We start from the raw sequence: 18,134 nt of genomic DNA on the forward strand, positions 1-18,134 counted from the left end.
GACTTGTGGTCCTATACAAGTCTATGGGATAATTATTCTCTGCAAAGGTGAGGTCTTTATTGTTCATCTTGGGTTATAATGCATAAATCATTAAGTCAGATTTATAAGTTTTAATCATTCCAACTGTCAGATCAGTTTATCCAGGAAATGCTTGTTGGCCACCAACTTACGATGAGTTAACTGGAGTGTGATTCAGTCAGATCACGGTGGCTACAGTGGTGTGAAAAAGTGTTTGCCCCCTTCCAAAATTACTATTTTTTATATTTTTGTCACACTTAAATGTTTTAGATAATCAATATGTATGTATATTAGACAAAGATAAGACAAGTAAACACAAAAATGCAGTTTCTAAATGTAGATGTTTACTATTAAGGGGGGGAATCCAAACCTAAGTGTGAAAGCGATTGCCCCTCTGTTATAACATAAATTAACTGTGAAAAGCTTAGCTCAGTTTCTCTAGCCACACCCAGGCCTGCTCACTGCCACGCCTGTTCTCAATCGAGAAATCATTTCAATAGGACCTGCCTGACAAAATGGAGTGGACCAAAAGATCCTCAAAAGCCAGACATCGTGCTGTGATCCAAGGAAAATTCAGGAACAAGTGAGAAACAAAGCAATTGAGATCTCTCAGTGTGGAAAAAGTTATAAATCCATTTCTAAAGCTGTGGGACTCCATAAACCACAGTGAGAGCCATTAACCACAAATGGCAAAAACATGGAACAGTGGTGAACCTTCCCAGGAGTAGCTGGCTGACCAAAATTACTCCAAGAGTGCAGCGAGGTCACAAGAGGTCACAAAACCCCCCCAAAACAACATCCAAAGAGTTGCAGACCTCACTTGCTTCAGTTAAAGAGAGTGTTCATGATTCCACCATAATAAAGCAACTGGGCAAAATTAGCATGCATAGCAGAGTTGCAAGAGGAAAACCACTGCTGAGCAAAGAAACATAAATTCTCATCTTAGTTTTGCCAGAAAATTTCTTGATGATCCCTAAGACTTTTGGAAAAATACTGATGGGACTGATGAGACAAAAGTTAAAGTCAAAGTCCCGACCTGAATCCGATTGAGATGCTGTGGCATGACCTTAAAAAGGCAGTTCATGCTCGAAAACCCTCCAGTGTGACTGCATTACAACAATTCTGCAAAGATGAGTGCGCCCTTCTTCAACAGTGCTTCATGAGACTCACTGCTAAGGGTGGCCCAACCAGTTATTAGGCTTGGGGACAATCACTTTTCCACACAGGGCCATGTAGGTTTGGATTTTTTTTCTCCCTTAATAATAAACACTTTCATTTAGAAACTGCATTTGGTGTTTACGTCTGTTATCTTTGTCTAATATTTACATTTGTTTAATCTTCTCAAACATTTAAGTGTGGCAAACACAAAAAAAACAGGAAAGCAGGAGGAAGGCAAACTTAATATTCAGGTTTCTAGCACGATGTAGAGTAAGTGGTCAGTGTTTTTAGACAAGTCTGTGAAATAACCACCACAGCAATCTGCTAGCAAAGCAATCACAAGGAGATTTTTGCCAATCAGTTGGGGAATATAGATTTTTCCCTAGACCTGTCTGAATTTTACTTTACAATTTTACACATCCAAAATGATGTCGTAGGGGTGTCTGCAAAACCTCAGTAAACCTATGGTTTAACTCAAACTGGAGCTCATAATTATCAGATGGTTAGGAAAATTCACCACATTGAAAAATGTTTTTTGCTGTAATTCCAAAAAGAAACAACAAACTGTAAAGTAACCTGTCAAAGTGCCCACACCCTTAACCATGCATAGTTTTAAACTTTAATATAATTCAGAGCTTTATAAAAATGCATCCCTTGTAAAATGCCCTGAAAGTGGAACTCTATATATCTAATGCTATAGAGGCTAAATAACTTTTTCTGTATCAGGCTGTTTATTTCTGATGTGAAGTAGAGGATTTTAACACGAAATTCCTTTTTTTCCAGCCATGAACTGGTTTAATGTTTGTGAAGAAAAAAAGAAACTGAAGTGTAAAAACAAAAATGTGTGTTTTTTACCTTGTTGATCAGCTCAGATAACGTGCCACATAACACCCAGTTCCACTCTTAATAAATACGAAGTTAACTGGCTTTTGTCTGTAGCTTTACTTTTAAAAACACACTTGAATGTGTTATTAATGTTCTCATGAAGATCTCGAAGACTCTAGTCACATTTTGCCAAACTGCTGACCTATTTCTTCACATCAATGACAAAAAAACCCACAACTACAATCAAACAGAGTTTAATGAATGAAATGTGTGACTGGATACACTGATGTATAAAAAAACCCGGCTCAATACACAGAGTGAAAAATGTGTGTGTGTGTGTGTGCGTAACACATTTGCGTGAATCAGAAGTTCCATATGTAGCAGTATGGTGCTGCAGCTTGAAGACAGGCATGCCAAGTAAATGATCACCAGGCTAATGCACACACTATTTCACAAATATCCTGTATGTACAAAAGTTGCAGGAACTTTAAACCATTTCTTTTCTTTCTGGTGCGTATGGAGTATAAAACCTGGTGAAGGGTTCTCACGTGTGTGTAATAAGCTTTGGTTTGACCGACCGTACATCAGCCTCAACACAAGCAAGCATTCCCCAAATGGTCCTCTCTGGATTTTACCTTCTCTGTGGAGTTTTGTGTGCGTGTGTGTGTGTGTTTACTGCAAACAGATGTGTAACAATCGTGCGCATTCTCCTGTCTTTACAAAACAGAACTTAAGGAAACTGCTTGTGTGTGCTTGAGTTTAAGAGCGTCAACGAGGCTGCTCACTTCACAGAGATCATGAGTTGTTATTAAAAAAAAAAAGAAGTGGTTGTTTCAGCTTCCTTCTGAAAGCCAGTTTGAAATTGTTGGGTTTACAGTACAGCACATCTGATACATGACAGGGTTGTGATCAGTTATCTGCAATATTTCGAACAAATCCCACTGAGTCTGTCCGCTTAAAGCAGTGACACCAAGACTTCTGGACGACAACATCACAGATTACGGGGAATTCCTCGCCAGTAGAGTATTATACTGTACATTCATGACTCGATATGATGCCAGCCTTTAAGCTAATGTACACGAACATTTATAGCGTACACAATGTTAAGGTAGACAACTCTGACTCAAGTAGTGAAATAACAAAAAATTAAATTAAAAAAACCCAGAAAAATCTTGTTTGTATATCAGGGCACCGAACATGTTTTCACAGGCCTCTGCAGCCTGCTGATTGGACACAATTAGACATCATTATCTTCATCAGAGTCTTCTTTGTCATCACTTATTTGTCTGTCCTCATTCCAAAAACACGCTAGCAAGCTAAGACATATGTAAACGCAGTAAAATAAAGAATACAATCAGTTTTTGCTCTTCTGAGTCGATGAAAATGTCTTCTCATTCCACAAATGTCTCCTTTATTTATTTTTTTATGGTTTTTTTGTAGGTTTTATTTTTGTTGGCAAAGTTACTTCCTCAAGCTGAACCCCCGTTTGTCCTTCCCATGGTTCAGCCCTGCCTTTGACTTCAAACTCTCGACCGAAGGCGGCGGTGGTCCATCATCGCTGAAGCAGCAGCAGAAGGGTCACCGGGAGCAGGAGCAGCAGGCTACAGAAGCCGGTTTGGAACGCGGCCGCGCCTCTGACTCGGTTGTTGTCCGGCGAGTAGGCATACAATCCTGGTCTGCTACGAGGACACTGGCCACCTACACACATACCGCTTCCAGAGCCGCTGATGTCATCACCTGGAAAAGAGAGCGATACGGATAAAACACTGTTAACGGTAAACTGTGAAATAATTCTTTAAAGACCAGTGGAAGCTTTTTTTATTAAATGTCACCTTCAGCTGCTCTTTATAATTGACCCAATTGTGTTTGGGTCCGTCTGAAATTCCTGAATGCAATTAATCTTTTAATTACACCATTCATAGGGAATATTTTGTCCCTAAATCCCAGGTCTCATTAACTCTAGGGAATAAGACCCCTGAAACAAGAGAGCTGGTGCATTTGATCTACTTGCAGAATCAGTATGATATAAAACAACTATTTCTGGTATCTACTTTTACCAGAAGATCACTCACTTGCATCCTGGAAGTCTACATCATTGCCATCCAGTGCATTTTTCAGCCTGTTGCTCATAATTTTGAGTTGCATGATCTGCTGCCGGATGGTCATGTCTGGCTTTGTGATGTCGAGCTCCACTTCTGGGTTGTTGATCTGATTGGCCAAACCATCGCCCATCACTTCTGGAAGGTACCTAATTGGCCATGAGAAGCGACAGGAATAGAAGCATGATGCTCATAGCTTAAATCACTGCCTTATGACTGTCACATTATCGCTGATGACAGAGCTTGTGTGTGCTCAGCGGACTGTGAGGCATCAATATTTGGTTTTATGGGCACTCCTTAGCTTATCTTAGCCTTTGGGGTTTTCTCAAATGCAGTTAATTACTATTAAATTAAATTTAGTTATTTTTTTCTATAGCACCAAATCACAGCAACATTCACCTCAAATAACTTTGTATTGAAAGGTAAAGACCCTACAACAATACAGAGAGAACCCCAACAGCCAGACGAGTCTTAGTAGAGGGAGTTTGCGCAGCTATATTGTGGTGTTAAAAGCACAGTCGTGCAGCCTGTGGTTATGCAAAAGAAAACAAGTACTTGTGAGTATCCTCAACTGGAAAATACAATACCTAGTCCCAAAGCTTTAAGAAATGGGCACCAGTGGATAGTAAAATCAGTGCTGCAGAAGAAAGAAAAAACCCCTTTTAAAAAAAATTATATAATTTTTATTTATTATATTTTTAAAGTATTTCATCCAGCAAGATACTGCTTGAGAAACATTAAAAGTCGTGAGGAGTGCTGTGTTTGAAAAACTATTACATAAACCCTTTGTGACTCCTGATGGAGCTGTGCAAAGTCTGGTTGTGTAATTGGCCTTCTGACTTACACCCCTTTCAGACTGACACCTACGCTGCTGTGTCAGCCACCCCAGCTATGTCAGGAGTAAGCATCTCTTTTCAATTGTGGGCCAGTGTTTTTAGCATTGATCATCAGGGCTTAGTTTTTCCAGACATGGATTATGCCTAATCCTAGACCAAATACTTTTTCCAATCAGGATCTTCAAGTCTAGAAATCTGTGCCTGGGAAACCAGCCGAAAGAGATCAACATGTCCCGGTGCAATGGACGAGCAGGGGTGTGATTTTGTTTAACTTTCTGTTGTAATTAAATAATAAAATGTAGGCATAAATAAGACAAAGTATGCTGTGGCAAAGAACTTATTATGCAAACAAGAAACTAAAACTTCCTTTTGTCTCAGACAGCCAAATATCTTTGCAGGCGCGTGAGGTCTGAGTCACTATATGCCTACCACTCACTTTTGCATTTAGGCCTAAAGCTCTCTTTCAGCCAATATATTCATGTATTTTTCTTTATGAAAAGACTCAAACAAGGCAAATTTACAAATAAAACACAATTTCATTAAAAGGTTCAGCCTAAAGCCGCTCTACGCCCATCCAAAAACTCCTCTCCACAGCTTCCTATCACGCTACCCTGTAAGTGGAGACAGCTGTGCTCTGGCTCCACAGGAGACCGGGGGCGCGGTCGAATAGTCAATTCTGCTTAGGAAGGTCTCTAACTGAGTTAAGCGACCCAGAGGTATCTGCATGGCAGCCATAATAAGAGCCGTTCGAATTCTCTAAATACTTAGAAAAGGTCATTCGATGCTTCATTATCACCTCCTCTGGCATAGGACAAACTGCACCATCCTTTATGAAAGGAAAGGAGATAATGAGATCCCATAACTCATAGCTACTCACCATCCGACCATTAAATGATTCAAAATAAACTGACAAAGTGACGCAGATCATGTAAATATTAACTATGAGTGTTCCCCAATTTACAGCCTGCTGATTTGTTTAGAATTTTCAACAGCAGGCTGCTAAACCCACAGCTGCTGTAACAGGATCTACTTCTCATCAAGCTATCGCCTTATGTGAAGAACATACTGTGGATTTATATTAGCTCTCTAAATCAAGATTATGCGCTATATTAATTGATCGTTGTGTTTAATGTTAGCTATAGTTCACTTTGCATTAGTTATATCCGCTGTAGCCAGAATCCCCAGACTTTAGGATCATCATTAAAGTAATTTATAACACACACACACACACACACACACACACACACACACACACACACACAGAGGACTCTGAATTGGATAAGTGATGGATGGGGGGAATTTTTCTTCACTTATAGACAGGCTTAAAAAAAGGAGGAAATGATGCGGTGAAGTATGTCAAGATCAAGGATCAGTTGCCAGTTTGTTTATATGTTTGGCATCTCCCACTACAGTATATATGGGTGTGTACTTTTTCTCTCCTCCCCCCAGGTGTTTCTGTCTCTGGGTGAGAAAGGTGTGAGAGGTCCCAGGTTCAAGCTCCCAATTCATGTTACGTGCCCTAGCCTTCGGGGTAACCTAAACACAACATGAGACGCGACTCTCAAGAAAAGACCGGCACCCTAACAGCCAAAGATGCTAAGCAGGAATTTATTTGCTTCACCAAAACAACAAACCAACGTTTCCTGCTCTCCCCTGACCAAAAATAAAAGGCAAACAGAAGACAATGTTCTAGTCTATGCTCCTAAACAAGAGACAAAGTGTTTCATCAAAGAAATGGCTTCTTATTCCCATTTAACTGCTATAGTGCTTTGAATTTGCAGTTCTCTAGTTATAAAACGATATTTTTTAAAATGCTCTCAGCTAGCCGCCACGTTACCAGCAATACAAATGAGCTCACGCTGTTCACTAAAGGATTTAAGTGCAGGATTCTCACACAAGCACTCAAAGCTACGAGCAACTGGCTGGCTCAAGGAGAGATGCAAGGTGGCTGTCAGCTGGAGGCTAAGAGGCTGCTGTCCACTCAATTAGCAGTCGCTGCATGTCTCTGCCAACACACACCTTGTAGGAAGGAGAAGGGAAAAAAAACACAGTCCCACTCATACTCTGATGGGAGGAGCCAAACACGTAAACAACATGGCACATAACAAGTAAGATGCACATGTTGTTTTCCCTCTTTTGAACAGTGTGGTTCAACAGAACAGACACTCTTCCTTAGTCAGTATGAATTCGCCTTCACAACTTTCTTTCTTCATGACATTTTCCACTAGAGTCAAAGAACAATGTGTAGTAGAAGGAGGAAGCAGGTCCTTTTTTTGACTATTTGACTGCACCCCTAGTGGTGGAAGCAGGACACACCCACAGAACCAAAGATAGATGGAGTCTGATTATTCAAGACCTTGTATGTGAGGAGAAGGAACTTGTTGTTGCAATTTGGGCACCATGACACAATCCTACTGAAAGAAGATGTGTGATGATGCCGAGTTATTGTTTCCACAGGATTTCTGTTGTAATTCTGCGTCTGATATCTATTGAGCTCTACAGAAAACCACAAGATGTCACTGCAAAGCTGCAAGCGAGTATTAATGGCATATTCTTTATCACACACAGTCACACACAGTCAGCAATTCATCTTTATTTCATGGCCTCTTTCACATTATTCACACACACAGAGGCACAGCACATATTTGATGTTTAGTTGGCCCTAATCCAAGCACTTTAAAGAAAGGGAGGTACGAATGTGTGTGCACGTGTGAAGCGTGGCCGGATCATCAGATTGTTCTCTAATCCATTTGCACATGGATTAAGGGAGGCAGAAAAACACACAGGGGTGTGTTCTTTTGTTTCCATGAATACCTGTGTCGCAGGATGTGGATTTCTGCTGGGATTTGGAATCACTGTATGTGGAAGAAATGTAAGTTCGGCACCTTGGAACTGATGCCTGCTTTGTTTTGACACAGGTGCTACAAATGGCTTTCAACGTGAAGAGGAGGCCTGTGTCTCGCAGCTTCATCAGAAGCTGGATGTTTGGCTTCTTCTCTTTAGAAGCATTTTCCAGTTTTTAAGTATTAAAAAGAAACGTTCTCTTTGGAATGAAACTTCACTCAACAGTTGTTGTTGGGATGAAGGTGGGATGTCTAACTGCCTTCCTGCCTTTCAGTAACAAGTGCATGTGGGAATAAGGAATGCAGTCAAAAACAACAAAAACCTAAAAAGAAAAAAGTACACACAAAATAGACTATGAACTTTTGTCTTCTTCTTTCACTTGATAGCTTGAGGGGTTGCCACAACAGATCATTTGCCTTCATCTCACCCTAACCCCCAGCATCCTCCACTGGCACATCAACCCTCTGCATGTCCTCCTTCACTACATCCCTGAACTTTCTCTGTGGTCTTCTTCTTTTCCTCTTGCCTGGCACTTCCATATTCAGCATCATTTGTCTGATATATCTGCGCATGTCCAGACTAACTCAGCCTAACTTTGTCTCCAAACCCCTCAAACTGAGATGCCCCTCTGAAGTACTCATTTGTCCATCCTGGTAGTTCACAATCAAAATCACAATCATCTTCAGCTCTGCCGCCTGCAGCTCGGCTTCCTGTTTTTTTGTCAGTCTCACTGTTTCCAAGATAGTCTCACTGCCATCTTGTAAGCCTTTCCTTTCACTCTTGCTTCTGTCTTTCTGTCACAAATCAGCCCTCATACTCATCTGCACCCACTTTATCCTGCCTGCACTCTCTTCTTCACTTCTCTTGTGCACCATCTGCTTTGCATGGTTGAACCCAGGTATCTAAACTCATCTACTGTCACGACCTCTACCCCTTCTATGTTCACCTTTCCACCTGTCTCTCTCTCTCATTCACACACATGTATTCTTCTGAATTTCATTCCTCTTCTCTCCAGTGCAAACCCCCAACTCTCCAGAGTCTCTTCCACCTCTCACTTCAGTGTCGTCTGCAAACATCATAGTCCGCAGAGACTCCTGTGCGATCACATCTGTATAAGCCAAAAGCCCAGACTTCCAGCTAACTTGAAACACTCCATTTTATTTCTATTCTCAGCTCTGACAGAGGTGACAAGGGTCATATGCTCATCTTAGACACACAGCTCTGGTTGTGAGCACAGCAGCTCCACTCATCTGCTGTCCACATCTTTTCTTTAAGAGGGGGGCAAAACCAATCTGCAGAAGCTGGCTTAAAGGAAGAAGAGTGTGGATTAACTGAGGGGCTGCACCATGGTCCTGTGTACTATATTAAGGGATTATTTTGATATGTGAATCATACAAAGCTGCTCTAGCAAAGTGCATGAATAAAAACATTTCAAATGAGAATAACAGCCCCACATTAATGCTGAAGATAAATGCAGGGAGGTTAAGTAATAATCTTTATATGATGTATAGATAAGTAAACAGAGAAAAACATATAAGAGGTTAGGTTCAGGCTTGTTTTTTAAAATCAACATTAATGCGCATATTTCCTGCTTTTTTTCCCTACCTGGCTTTAGTGATACCATTCCAGCATTTGTCCTGACTGTTGCCTCCAGGTGCCAGTTTGCCACATAGTGCCAAAGAAAGCTGAATCCAGTACTGACGCATCTCCCTCAGCTTACTGGATAGATCCGATACCTAACAACAAAGAGAGTGCAAACAGTCTTTATAAACAATACATAAAGTGATGGAGTCTCACTCTTAAAAGCCATGCAAACACCGATAAAAGAAATTCTGCTGAGCTCTTCAGCCGGTCGTTTGCGCTTACATCCATGAAAATCCACTGATGCTTGCTGTCGTTAAGTATGTAATCATTATTTTTAAAGTACACCACACACAGGTGTGGTGTACTTTAGATGTATGCACCTGCATTTCAAGTCTGAGTCCAGCAGTCGGGGAGGGTTTGTACTCAGACGCAGTCAAGGAGCCACTCTTCTTCTTCTGTTCATGAGGGGTGGGACTTCCTGTTCCTGGCTCTCCTGGCATTCCACACGTCTGATACACCTACAAGCACAAAAGACACAAAGACAGATAGAAAGATGCACACACCGTGAGGTATTTACTAGCTAAGTTTACATTGGTGATATCTAATTCACCCACTAGATGGCGCCACAGACAAGCATTTGAAAATCTCAGCTCCTTTTGCACTGACAGTATATTAATCGGTATATATTAAAGGAGCAGATCACTATCAGTATATCTGTGGCTAACTATGTAAGCTAATAATGCTCTCCATTCTTCTGACGGACTTATCTGGATGGTGCTACGTTCTTTATGATCCCTTATTCACAAGGGGTCACCATAGCAGCTGTATGTTTCATTTGCCAGACAACCTTCCCCATGCAACCCCCAAAGGGATTCGTTTCTCCTGGTTACACAAATGTGTGAACTAATGTGTCAACGTTTAAACTATGGATCCACCATTCTGTCCTTATATGACTTTGTATGTTCCTTAACATGGGAATAAAACCAGTACAGAAGTAAAAGGTTTGGATGATGAGCTGTTTATTTGGAGATAAAAAACTAATATAGGTGTTGAGTCAGACAAGCTTGCCTTAGCTGTAAAAGCATCCATGTTTTCCTGCAGGTAGTGCACCGCCTCGTAGATTCGAACTGGGATGGAAGAAAGAACCACGTCGAGGCTGGGCTCTGTGCTGAAGCTAGACGCCACCTGGATCATCGTGTCTTAACAGGGGAGTGAGGACAGCGACTTTAACCGGGCAGTGTTTTTCGATTTTTTTGTTTAGCAGAATTGTTAAATAAACTATTTAAGTGAATTCTCAGAGGATTAGTAAGATTTTCATTGTGTCTCACCTATAAGGTTCTGCCACTCAGGGTTCAGGTCAGCCTGATTGGCCAGGCAGCCCTTCATGACGTTTGCGCAGTAGCTGGAGCACGGTTTAGCAGAGGCCACGCCACGACAATGGGGGCAGTATAGCAGCTTCATCAAGGCTCTCTCACACTCTGGACTCAGAGAAACCTGGTATGAGTGAATGGAAGAGTCAGTTTCATTCAAAAAGAAGGAACTTTATGTTTCTTACAGGGAAAAAGACAGAACAAAAAATATTGGCAGTCACCAGCGCTACCCCTCCGCCTCAGGAGATGCACCTGTGGTGCAAATGTGAAATCCCAGGTGATTTCCTTCTCTAGTTATTGGATTCACAAGATTTTCAAAAAACCTTCTGACCTAACCCTAACCCTTGATGTTGAGATCTGAACTTGTCTGAGATTTTTAGTAGCTGCACTTCTGGCATTATTTTGTAAATCCTATATTGCCTCTTTCTCACGTTATTTCACAAAGTTTGTTGTCCACCCACGCTATTGTCAACCTGCCCCCCTCTGTCTTTCATTGCTAAGGAGTAAAAAACAGAAATTAGTTCTTTCCCCTGTCCTTTCAATGAGGGAACTAATTAAAAAACACACAGTAGAGGGCGCTATCGCAGCATAATATGAAATACAGGCGCAACTGGAAGGCAATGATGACCCTGCCTGTCTGTCTTTTTACAACACTGCTGCTCTCTCAGCTTCTGATTATGAACCCAAGTCGTGAAATGTTGTCAGCTTCACCACGACTGCTGTCACATCTCAGAGTGGGACGCTTCAAATCAGAGAAACAACAGCACACAAAGGTGTGTTTGTCTGATTTTAATAAGCGCCGTGCTCTCTTGCATACCCTCACACATTCATCTCTGTGCATTCTGAAGCTCAGTCAGCACACACTCGAGACCTGCTCGTGTGGAAACAGTCGCTGTCAGCGCGAGGTCTGCGTTCATTTGCGTCACACATTTTTCCATGCGATAATGTCTTTCATGTGTTTAAAAGTCTGCGCTGCTAATGAAGTTTTGACAAAAACTAAACGAGGTGGGCTACATGTGCTGTGATGGAGTGCACAACTTGAGCAGGTTTCAAGAATGTGCTCAGATTTTCATATCAATCAGAAATGAATGGAACCTACGGGAAACCAGAAACATGCCGAGTTTTGGGAAAATGGGCTTAACAGTACCCAATTCCTGCTTTTAAAAAAACAAAGATTTATGCACTGCTGATATACTGGCATCTGGGACGAGTGATGAACCGAAGGCATGCCTTGCTCTTGTTCTTTGTGTCCTAAATCAAACATTAAAAACGAGGCTGCAAACCATAAAACGCAGACAAAAAACAAACAGCCAAATCTGACACGCTCCGTCCCCGAGAGATGAGAAAAGCTCTTGCGCCCTGCAGCAAGAGCTGGAAAAAAACAAAAAAACATCATCACACCCATAATTTGCTGTCATCCCTCCAAGTGAGAGTTTTGTTCTCATGGCAGAGTCTGACACTTCATTTCTGATGATCTTTGTGTTTCTCATTTGTAGGGTGGGGACATTTTCTCTGGCAGCCAGGGTGTGACGATCATGCAGCCATCATCTCTGCTTTCCTGGGACAACGCCAGGCAGGCCTTGGACACACACACACACACACACAGGCTGTGTGTGCAGACGTTCGTGTTTCCATGACTTCAGTGGACATCATTTGCCTTTCACTGAGTTCATGTGGCTTTACCCTAACCTGAACCTGAACTGCTACTTGCTTCATTCTCATATTTAATTATATACCTCACGGGGACTTGCCATTTCTCCCCCAAAGAGGGAGGATCCCAACACCTAAATGAGTATTACAAGCATGCACGCTCACCTGTGAGACCTTCCTGACCACATCTGCGCTGACTAACAGCCCCTGGACAAACGACCTGGCTGTGACAAACGCCCGGATCACCTTCGCCTTCATGTCTCGAGGGACGTCTCCAAACGGCCGCAGCGTCTCCTGTTGCTTAGCAACACACTCAAGGTAGTCCTCTGATAAGCTGACCTGTGAGACAGAGGTGACAGTGGAAGTGGACACACTGCGGATGAAATATGTTGCTGGGTACGCTGTTAGAAAAAATACAAGATCTTCCAGAGCAAGAGCAAAGGCAAAGGAATTCCCCAAACCACATCAAGAATCTCCAGTTTGGCCAACACTTGGGGACCCAACTGGAATTAGCTGTAACATTATTTTCTCAGCTGAGTCAGTTCCCTACACACCTTTTTTATTTTGCGTCTCTGAAAAAAAGGATACTTTGTCTTTACTCACATCTGTGGGTGCAGAGGCTTTGAATGTGCGCTCCAAAAGGCGGGACCAGAACTCGGACAGGTTCTCGTCCAGGTTGAGAGCAGAGCCCCGATAGTACTGACGCAGGTCTGTGTAGAGATCCCCGTACAGACGGCTGTTCTGGGAGTACAGCGGGCCGAGAGGAGACAGCACCTCCTGCAGGGAGCGCTCGGAGCGACCGTGCAGCTCAGTGAAATACACTGGAGGAGGGAAGGAGAAGAAGAGCCTCACCTTAACCAGAACTCCACAACAAGGCGAATTACATGCACATGCTCGACACATCAAGTGTAGCAAACAAACACCTATTTATACGTGTAGTGAACACACAGCAACAGCAATCATCTGGATTTCTGTTTCCAGACACTCCAAAAATGTCCTTTAATTTGTGTCTGGCTTCATCTGAGCTGAGTAATCCATGGGGCGTTTTTTAGCAGCTAGATTCAAGAGCTGGCCGATATCATACCAAACCTGCAGGCTGGTGCTGAGCAGGAAGTGTTACAGTGAGTTTATCAGATGGATTTTGATGAACGAGCACCTGCCAGGCTGTGCATGTGGAAGCTAGTGACTATATTGCTGAGACAGGGCCAAAGTAATGGGGCTATGAACCGTAACTCTAAAAACAACCGAGGTGGACTGTAAAACTCTAGAGAGGTGAGGGGAAGGCGTCAGTTTTCAGTGCGACTTTCTTACTATAAACGGCTTTTTTCACCTCACACGTTGTCATTTGTCATTTTTGTTTTAACGGCCTTTCTGTTAAACAGCCACGATGCAGATGAACTATTTTCACTGCCCAGTCAACACGCACATTTCGTTTATAATATTTGACTTAAGATTTATTTAGGTTTAATTTATCTCTGCAGACAGATGGATAAAAAGCGAGCGAGAGCCCATAGGAGAGAACGAGGGAGTCAGCGAGCTGTCTCTGCAGTATACTGGTCTGGGCTTTTCCCTCATGCTTCAAAGGCCATGGACCAGTGCCAGTCTGCTCTAACAACATCCAGATGGACGGCCACGTTACTGCTACCGAGGTGGCCTGCTGCCTTCAGACTAATAATACTGTCCTCTCCTCCTCCTCCTCCTCCTGCTCTCACTTGTCTTTCTCTTTATTTATTTTTATCCTGAAACATTGTTTCTTCTCAGCGCTAATGACACATTTCTCTCTGGTTGCATTCGTTGCTGGTGTTAGCAGCGGCAGATCTCAGTCTTCTTTCTCCCTTACATCCCTCTCTCTTCCTCTGATGTGCAGTGATCTGCAGACACGGCTCCTCAGTGGGTCAACTGCTCATTAGCTGAACCAGCCATTGCCCCAGGGGACACCCCTCTGTTTGTGGGTGTGTGTGTGTGTGTCTCCCCTGAGATGAGGGGATCAGCTTATCGTGTTTCATTGTTTCTGCCTGACTCCGCTCTCATTATAGCACCCAGTCAGGGGTCCCCTTGACGCACACACGCACACTTTTGTACAGTGACACACACACCCACCCTCTCCAGCTGTAGTATTGAGCGGTGTGCACGGGCAGAGCTTGTAACAAACAAAAAGATACACAACACACTAATGTCACACTGCTCTGGGCTCACTTCTGAAGCTTTGCTATCGAGCTCAGCTAGTAATGAGTGTCTCGCACACACACACACACACACACACACACACACACACACACACACACACACACACACACACACACACACACCGTACTTACTGTCAAAGCTCCTGTGGAGACCATTGAAGACAGCCTGCAGCGACCTGCCGGCCTCTCTGATCAGTCCCTCTGTTTCTTTGGTGCTCAAACCGGCCAGGTCCTCCTCCATTGTGCTGGTACAGCAAGTCGGGCCCTGAGGACACATCCTCAGATGTTCACCTGACGCAGTGAGAGGGACACTAATTAATTAATTGGGCTTAACTGAATTGACATTATCTAATAAATGAACTTGTCAGCTTTCGAACATGTCCGTTTTCCACCATCCCGAACAACCACGAACACCGGGCTTAAAGAAGAGCGAGGTGCAGACGGGAGCTGTAACCGATTCTATTATCACTCATCGGGATGGCAACAGTCAGTTCACCACTTTATCTTAGATTGAAATATGTCAGCTACTGCTGGACAGTATGAGGCCCCCCTGAATTTGCATCTAGCGCCATCTTAGGTTAACATTTGAGTGCACGTTGAGTCTACTGTTGTAATATATCTAAATCTAGAGCTACAAAGAGGACAAAATTGTATTCTGCTAAATTAATGCGCGCAAAATAACTCACGCTCCAATCAGCTGTAGCTTTGCTTTGTAATTGGCAGGTATTTCCACATCTACTTGCTAACCTCCTCAGAAAGATTAAAACATTAATACCTGCCAAACATCAAGATGTTACAATTACAATGAGGCTAATCTCTACGTAGGTGTGCCGATAAGATGCAGAATGAGACAACAGAAATCTTTCATCTCATCTCAGACATCTTAACGTATTACAAACATGCTTTGTTTCTATTTATTCGCCAACCCCTCCGGTCTCACATGATTAGCAGGATCTGGCATGTATGCAGATGCTGTTGGACCACTTTAGTTACTGCTGCATTAGTATTTGAAAACTTCGAAATGAACTTGTATCTGCTGTGTGTTCCTTGTGTGTAGTGCTCTGCTAATATTTGGCTACTTAATTACAACTTGGCTGCAGGACACTCTCTTTCTATGTTTTTGCCAGAGTAAAGAATTTGGGTGCTTCTCATAAAATATTTATGACACTGCTGGAACCGTTTTATGCATTCAGACAAGATGAGCACTATTTACAGTGTATACAGTATAGCTGATTCATATATAGCACCAACAATGACTTTTTTTGCCCTGCTTTCCCCTCGGACTGTATATTTGTGTGTCTGCACTTTTTGAGGAAGTGTGTAAACTTGATTTAAAGTCTGTAATCGTTTTGTAAAAGTCCCTCGTTGGAGCCCATATTGCATTTAGCATTACTAAACATATTCATTCATATTCATTCATCTGTTTGCAAACAATATTATTTATTTAACAGAAACAAAAATTACCAAGGTCGATATTATCAGCCCTCTGATAATGGACCATATAATATTTAGCCATAGCAGAAACCACTGCTGTGCAGTGATGCGTTCTTTTGCATTGTAATGCTAAAACTGAGGGTTATCTTCTAAAAACCTCAGCAACAGTTTGAGCTGTCACTTGAGAAATCATCATGCCAAAAGCAAAAGAAATCCATTTAGGCTAAAAGAATTGTTGATGCTCACAAAGCAGAAGACGGATATAGTTATATTTAAGGATAAAGCTATCACAACAATTCCAAGTTGTAAAAACTGGAGTCAGAAGTATCATCAAGACATTCAGAGAGACACACAACACAGAACAAGCCTGACAGAGGATGGAAGCAAAAGAGTTCAAAGACTAGCTAAAGAAAACTAGTGAGAGACGTGTTTACCAAGATGGGAAAGTCGTGAAGAAGAGAGGTTGGAGACCAAGAAAAACTCCCACAAAAGTGACACGTTCAAGCCAGGCTGAAGTCTGGAAAGATTATCCATACTGGAAGCGCATCCTTTGGCAAAAACTGGGTCCGGGTCATCGCTTTGTCTTCCAACGCGACAAGAATACAGAACATGCGTCGCTCCTGGAGAAGAACTACCTCCCGAAGACCAAAATGAACATTGATTGACTGGGATGTACCGGCCCTGACTTGAATTCCACTGAAAATCTGTGGGCTGAACTGAAGACCAAGGTATATGCCACAAACCATCGAATCTGGAGGAGCTAGGCAGATTCGTCAAAGAAAACCGAGCTGGGATTTCTCAGGAGATGTGTGTGAGACTTATTGAAAACTACAACCACCGACTCCAGGCTGTTATCCAGCTATGCTTTGACCCTGGTATTTTATTTTTTCTGAAATAATTTGGTTTCTGTCTGCAAAGTAAAATAATTTGAGCATCCAGAATAAAACTAGGCTGTTTGGAAAAGCTGTGTTAAAAATTCCTTGCTCTGTTTGAAAACTTTTGGGAAATATTTTTAAAAGAATGACATTTTCATTCCATTTAAAACGAATAATTCGGTCGTTGTCTGATCATGACATTCAAACATCACAGAAATGCAGAATCAAAATGTGAAAATGTACCGCCTTCAGCATTTTATTATTTTTTTGTCTCTGGTCTCATGGGGATTCCCAGAAACTGAAAAAAATTGAATATTCTTTTCCCCACATACACAAATAAACATTCACAAAGTCTCAAAAGCAGTCTGCAGCATGGACTGGTTGCCTTCAGGATTTGTGTGTGTGTGTGGGTGTTTATGTGGCTACGTCTGGAAGGGTTAAGGGTGAGTAAGTACCCCAAGGCTATGTGCATCACTGCTCTCTGCCTTCTTAACAGTTTCGGGAATCGGGTGTGTGTGTGCAGGTCTGTTGGTGTGGGTGCGCGCGCGTGTGTGTGTGTGTGTGCGTGTGTGTGTGTCCACTGCAGTAAGTGGAGCAGAAGGGGAGATGCCTTCATCATCACTGCTCCATGAATCTTTCATTGGCACTGGGTGGTGTGTGTGTGTGTGTGTTGTTATGTGTGTGTGTGTGTGTGACTCTGTGTGTGTGTGTGTTAACCGATAACCGAGAGCGAGATAAATGGTGGCATCTGGATTGCAGGAAATAGGACTTTTGTATCACCTTGCTTCGTTTCTCACATCCTGCTTTTGATATTTGGAATAATGTTTGTTTCACTGCCTTGCACAGAGTCACGGCGTTAAACCCGTCACACGCCCATCAGCTCTAACACCGAGATATTCTCTTTCATTCGGTCTTTAGTGTCAAGTGTAGGTCTGAGATGAGACGCTTCACTCATCTGAGCTTTCAAAAAAATCTACCAGTCACACCTGCTTCTTCACTGAGCGGCGAGCCTCATCATTAACTCACGTTGGAAGAAGCTCTTAAAAAGAACACTAATCACATCCTCACACTTAAGCTGTGAATTTTCACGACGCCCACAGTCCTTTCAATCTGATTTCCGGCGATAATCACTGAATCCTCATCTTTGTGCGCCGTAATTACAGCCTCACTGCCAGTTGTTCTAAACATTCAATCACATATTTAGTCAAATATACAGTTTGATATTATACGATCAGTTTGGCCAATTTTCCACACA

At 42.4% G+C, this 18,134-nt stretch overlaps 1 protein-coding gene across 1 annotated transcript in view; it reads right to left on the reverse strand.

Annotated features, from left to right (window-relative positions):
• Window positions 1–2,239: 2,239 nt before the first annotated feature.
• Window positions 2,240–18,134, reverse strand: part of LOC309691861 (glypican-1-like) — a 46,703-nt gene continuing 30,808 nt past the window's right edge. The window contains exons 2-10 of the mRNA XM_082509864.1: window positions 14,703–14,861; window positions 12,988–13,205; window positions 12,550–12,723; window positions 10,693–10,858; window positions 10,433–10,563; window positions 9,745–9,882; window positions 9,386–9,516; window positions 4,074–4,249; window positions 2,240–3,738 (exon numbers count right to left, since the gene is read on the reverse strand). Of these exons, the coding sequence (XP_082365990.1) occupies window positions 3,554–3,738; window positions 4,074–4,249; window positions 9,386–9,516; window positions 9,745–9,882; window positions 10,433–10,563; window positions 10,693–10,858; window positions 12,550–12,723; window positions 12,988–13,205; window positions 14,703–14,861 (1,478 nt within the window). The 3' untranslated portion in view covers window positions 2,240–3,553. The remainder of the gene's footprint in view (window positions 3,739–4,073; window positions 4,250–9,385; window positions 9,517–9,744; window positions 9,883–10,432; window positions 10,564–10,692; window positions 10,859–12,549; window positions 12,724–12,987; window positions 13,206–14,702; window positions 14,862–18,134) is intronic.

Source organism: Aulonocara stuartgranti, assembly GCF_965226115.1.
Source record: "Aulonocara stuartgranti genome assembly, chromosome: 17".
NCBI lineage: Eukaryota > Metazoa > Chordata > Actinopteri > Cichliformes > Cichlidae > Aulonocara > Aulonocara stuartgranti.